The sequence below is a fragment of the Tribolium madens genome, unplaced genomic scaffold (assembly GCF_015345945.1).
Source record: "Tribolium madens isolate multiple individuals breed KSU strain unplaced genomic scaffold, Tmad_KSU_1.1 Scaffold_3;HRSCAF=73;Tcas5.2_LG2, whole genome shotgun sequence".
Classification (NCBI taxonomy): domain Eukaryota; kingdom Metazoa; phylum Arthropoda; class Insecta; order Coleoptera; family Tenebrionidae; genus Tribolium; species Tribolium madens.
In genome coordinates this window covers 7,945,285-7,950,689 of record NW_025401006.1, presented here as the reverse complement: position 1 = coordinate 7,950,689, position 5,405 = coordinate 7,945,285, and the positions used below count along the sequence as shown (strand labels likewise).

Here is a 5,405-nt window from a genome sequence, read left to right as displayed (position 1 = left end):
TGCGAATTTCTTAAACACCTGCGTTTGTTATCATCAAACATTGAACACGTATAGACATCGACTCATTGTTGGTTTTGTTAGTTTATGCGTCAGAGAAAAAAATTTAAAAAAATTAGGAGAAAGCAAAAATATCCCGCTTTACGGACCTTACTTACTATTAATTTTCTTAACTGGTTTTGTAGCAAATTATTTGCGTCATTATCATAGAATATGCGTATGAGACTGTCATCTTGTAAAATGTTAGAATGCAATTATTACGAATTGAATACTTTATAATTACATTACTAATTGAAATAAAATAATCTGTTTACTAAGTGTTGAAAATTATGTCGTTACATGTTAATTTTTTCTAGTTAATATTAATATCTGGTGCAGTTTGATCATTAAGGAATGTAATTGTTATGACGTTTGTTTCAAATATTTTTTTGAAAATAATTTCAATAAATAAGCACATTACTTCCATTTGGTTTTAATACGTGTAGTTATTTGCAGACTAATAAAAATTGATAATTAATTAAAAATTATTTTGAGGACAAGAATTTTAATACCAGATTCTGACGTCTTTCCAGCAACTTAATTATTATAATTTTTTTAATATCACAATTTGCAAATAAATAGTTAAATAAAAAAATATTTTGAAAGTTTTGTCATTCAGAACTTTGCTAATCTGTAATTTACAACCTAGTCACCACAATTTTGGTTCCTTAATAGTGAAATAAGTTAGTAAAAAGTATTCTGCATTTTAGTGACTTACAAATCACATTATTTAAAAAAAAACAATTTTTAACTAATTATTAATTAATTATCTAATAATTTTGATTTCAAGAAAATCTGACTTCATTTAGACTTTAGTAAATTTTAAGTTTGTGAAAATTAATATTAAGATTAATTTTTATAATTAAGAGTTGGTATAACCAGAAATAATATATATTTTATACTTGAATTTGTTTATTGAAAAAATGAAGCGTTTATAGATTTTAAGCTCTTTTCTTGTGATTATTTAAATTTCTGGTATTAATACGGGAAGTTTGTTTAGTGTATTTTCCAACAAGGGACAAGAAACCATCAATGTCTATTTATTTTCATAGAATATAAGTAACAATGTAATTGCTTTGTGTCATTAGTTGTACAAGTATTTAACATTAACCTTGATTTTGAAGACAGAATAATCATATTGTAACAAAGGTTACGCAAATATGTCTCTATTATCTTATCTGTGGACAAGAAAATGCAAGAAACTATTAGCGAAATACAAGGATCTGCGAAAACAAAAAGAAAAAAAACATAACAATTAATGCGTTTTCCTAATGAGACCCACGTGAAAGAATTATTAAACTTTTGTTTATTAATTATGTAAAACAAAATTATTTTTATATCTAAAACACACTCTTTACTGTGTTTTCAGGGTCACAAAACTCATAAAACTTTGCTAAAATTTGTGGATTTTTTGCGTGGCAAAATAAATAAAAAAAATTTCGTATTTGCTAAGCTTTGTTTGATGACCATATTATCGTCACACAGCCAAATTGTTGTTTGTTTCAAACTGTCTAAAAAACTTGTAGAACCTTATGGTTATATTAAATGTTAATTAGTTTCGGAAGTGTCTATAAAAAATACATTCATCATAATATGATGCCAATAACATGTAATAATTCAAAGGGGAATTACACGCTTTATGATAAATTATTGTGTGGTGTTTTAGACGCAATTTAGAAATAATAGCACTTTGTTCGTACCTACTCTAATTTTTCATTAATTTTTTTTACAACGCAAATGGTGTAAATATAATCTCGTTTATTTTATCACCTTTGTCATATTAAATATTTTAATTGTTTTGCTTACAGGCACTAATCAACTCACTTAAATTCTAATTTTTCGTTTAAAAGTTTCATCCTGTCTGCTTCTTGTCACGTAGTATTGTAACTTTAATTACCTTTTCAAAAATTTCAAATTTCATGAGTCACATGCACACGCCTGAATTATCTCGTAAGAGAATTTTAATTGTTCAGTAATTAATTGTACTTAAATGCAAAAATCATGTTTTTTAGAATATATATGATCATTTTTGCCATTCAGCTCTACTTTAATTACATTGCAAGAACATGCAATCAAAATTTTTAAAACACAAGTGAGACACGTGATCATAATTAAATGAGATAATTATAAGGGTAGACTGGGTACGATTGAAACACTTTAGCTTTTATCGTCCATAGCATAGTCATTAATAAATCGAGAGATGATGGAGATATGTTAAACAAGAGAGAGTCTTTTTGGCACTGCTCCACAATATTAAATTAGTCCCAGTGTTTAAAGAGTATAAAAATTCAAATTAACAATATTTCTAATGTTTTTAGGGCGTGCAACTTAAAATATATACAGGGTGATTCACATAACTTTACGACCCTGACGAACTTTAAATGCAACCCATTATACGTTATTCATTTATAACTTGATACTTTTAGTTATGTTTAATTAGCATAAAATCCGGACACCCCTAACATCAATAATTGACACTTCGGTTTTATAAAATTCAAAAATTTTTTTTGATTAAAAATGTATTCTAATGACGAAAGGGTCGAAATGATATTGATTTATAGTGAGTGTCAGAAGAATGCATCAGTGGCAGCCCAAAATTTGGCATCCGAATCGTAGGCATCCGACAGATAAAAAATTTTGACAATTGGAAGTTGAACTGCGCCTAAATTGGTTAAAACAAAAACGCCATAGACGACGGACTGCAACGAATCATGATAACGAAATAAGAGTTATCGAAAACGAGTCTTTTGTGACGCGCATTTAAGTATGTTTACAAAATAATGAACATCAGTTTGGACATTTGTTGATTTAAGTTCTCTAGTTTTTCTTTAGTTTTTTACTATTTCACTCATTCATTTCACTGTTTCTTTACTAAAATAAAAATGTGTTGTTACTGCATTGTAGTCATGATTGGCGTTATTATATTTTTATGAGGGATGTCCAAATCTCAAATAAGTTTATAATTATTAGTCTTTTTGAATCAAGTTATAATTGACTAATGTATTACTGGTTGCATTTAAAGTTCGTCAGGGTCGTAAAGTTATGTGAATCACCCTGTATATCAGTCGTCTTTGACAATATGAATACTTAATAATTATACACTATGTACTTATCAAAACAATATAAATCAATAGCATTTCCTTTTTATAAATTTAATTTGTAATTTAATGTAATTCAATAACGTACCTACTAAAATAGCACTTTGACCAGAAAAAGTATATGAGACCAAACTAAAAGAAAATATTATTATCAATAATGCTACTGATTTTGATAATAATAAATCAAACAAAAATTATTATTAATAAATAATAGTTTTCGGATCATTCAGAATCACAGTTGTGGCAAATATAGCTAAGACCACCTCCTATGCACTCTTCGTGAGTACATAATTTACAACTTCTGCATTATATCCATTTTTCTCCGGGTCTGTTCCTGAATACTACGACATACAAACAAGGCAGTAGCACTCCTTCTCCTCTGATGATGATGATTCATGTTGTTTATTAGAAAATAAATAATAAATAAATAAATAATATATTGTTTCAACCATTCAACCGTATCCAGAAAAAATGTTTCAACCGTCTCCAGCCCCCCTATTAGGTACAAAACGGTAGAAAACAATTTATAGTAACGGTGACAATAATTTCGCATTAAAACTAATCACGCTGCCATATTCTACAAGTTTCATTTCAAACACAAAAAAATACTCTCACTTTAATATAAGTCATAATAAATGCAAATCTCTTCAAACAAAAATACTTACTTTTGCTCAACAAAACACAATATGGCCTCTTATAAAAAATTGCAGGGCGCTGTAAGCAACGCAAGACTCAAGTTTATGTTCGGACCAAGGAGGTTAGATGTACTTATTATTTTGTCCGCTTTGTTCGGCCCTTGCACCCCTTTGTTACCAGAAACATTAACTCTGTTTCAACCGTCCTTTGTTTCAACCGTACCCAGTCTACCCTACTAAACATCCTCCTCATGTGTAAAGTCTAATCCTGCTTTTTTAGATGTAGACGGAAAATAATGCACAAAGTGATAAATAATTGTCGATGAAAAAACAAATTGCGCTCTTATTACACTGAGTTAAGTACAAAATACCTAGTTTTTTTTAACATAATAAAATGTAAATTATAACACCATTATGCTTTACATTGTTGATATTTGCTGTAATTGAGTAAATGCTAAATTATAATAGATTAATGAGTAATAATATTTACTTGTGGGAAAACCACTCATCGCACAATAAATAATTGGTTTAACTATGTAGCAAAGCAAAACTTTGCCGGTGGTTATGCAACCAGTTATACTATACAACTAAGCAATATTTTCTAGTATTTTGGTCATTTTGAATGAACGGTTGTAATAAAAGACACATTTTGTGAAAAATGAAGTTTATTTTATCTAAAATGATAATTGCATACAATTTTGTGTTACCTAATAACGTAAAAACCGCAATTTCAGTTCTAATTACAACAAAAACTCTTAATGACTGGTCCAGTGGTAAAATTGTGATTACTGCGTCGCAACAGCAGTTCGTGTTTTATTTTGGATTGGTAAAAATAGTTTAAATTCGGCTGGAAGTTCATCTTCTGAATACAGTCTATCAGAGAAGTAGACTCTTCTAATTCTACAGTTAGCATGGACTTGGACTCTTAGCGTTTCCACATAGTTGGTCCCATACGCACGTCGTGTGAAATCAGCTACATTGAATTGAATTTGATTCCAGCCCTCGTCTAGTCTCATTGGCATTGTACAAATAAAAGGTTTGACTCTTGTTGTTGATTGATAATTGCTAGCTCTGAACCTGCGTCGTACATTCTTATCGTCTAAAATCTAAAAACTTATTACTAAAAACGGCATCTGTGTGAAATTATGTGTTTACTTGGACTTCAAAAGTGAAATATTTTTTGAGATTTTTCACAATCATGACTAAGTAAGGGAGTTTGATTCCTAAAGTCTTCCTAGGGTCGGCAGGACAAGTGATATAAGTGGTGCTAACGTTACACCCGACGACTTCCAGGACCAAAGATTGGATATCCTCATCTGTGATCCTTTTAATGTGGCCATTTTTTACTTTTTTATCCCAGATTTGAAGCGGCTTGCTACCGATACTGTACAGAATCGAAAGAAAACCACTTTGAAAGGTATTTTTAAACATTACGAGGAATTTTTTGGACAAACATGACTCACAAAACAGAACAGGTTATGTTGAGACATAAACAAAATTTTTGACAGTTGGAAATGGCACTGACAGGTGTAGGAACCAGTAGCAAAATTTGCTAAAACTGTGGCTTCCCGCTTTCAGAGGGCGCGCACGTGGCGGTTTTTTTTGAATTAACAAGCCTTATAACATTTTACGTCTT

The 5,405-nt window shown here is 29.8% G+C and overlaps 1 protein-coding gene across 1 annotated transcript; it reads right to left on the bottom strand.

Moving 5' to 3' along the window:
- Positions 1–4,416: 4,416 nt before the first annotated feature.
- On the bottom strand, positions 4,417–5,278 carry LOC123007513 (cilia- and flagella-associated protein 20). The gene is made up of 2 exons (XM_044402860.1): positions 4,925–5,278; positions 4,417–4,875 (listed from the first exon to the last, which is right to left on the bottom strand). Exons 1-2 carry the CDS (start codon positions 5,198–5,200, stop codon positions 4,555–4,557), a joined length of 597 nt encoding a protein of 198 aa, XP_044258795.1. The 5' UTR covers positions 5,201–5,278; the 3' UTR covers positions 4,417–4,554.
- Between the last annotated feature and the right edge of the window lie 127 nt (positions 5,279–5,405).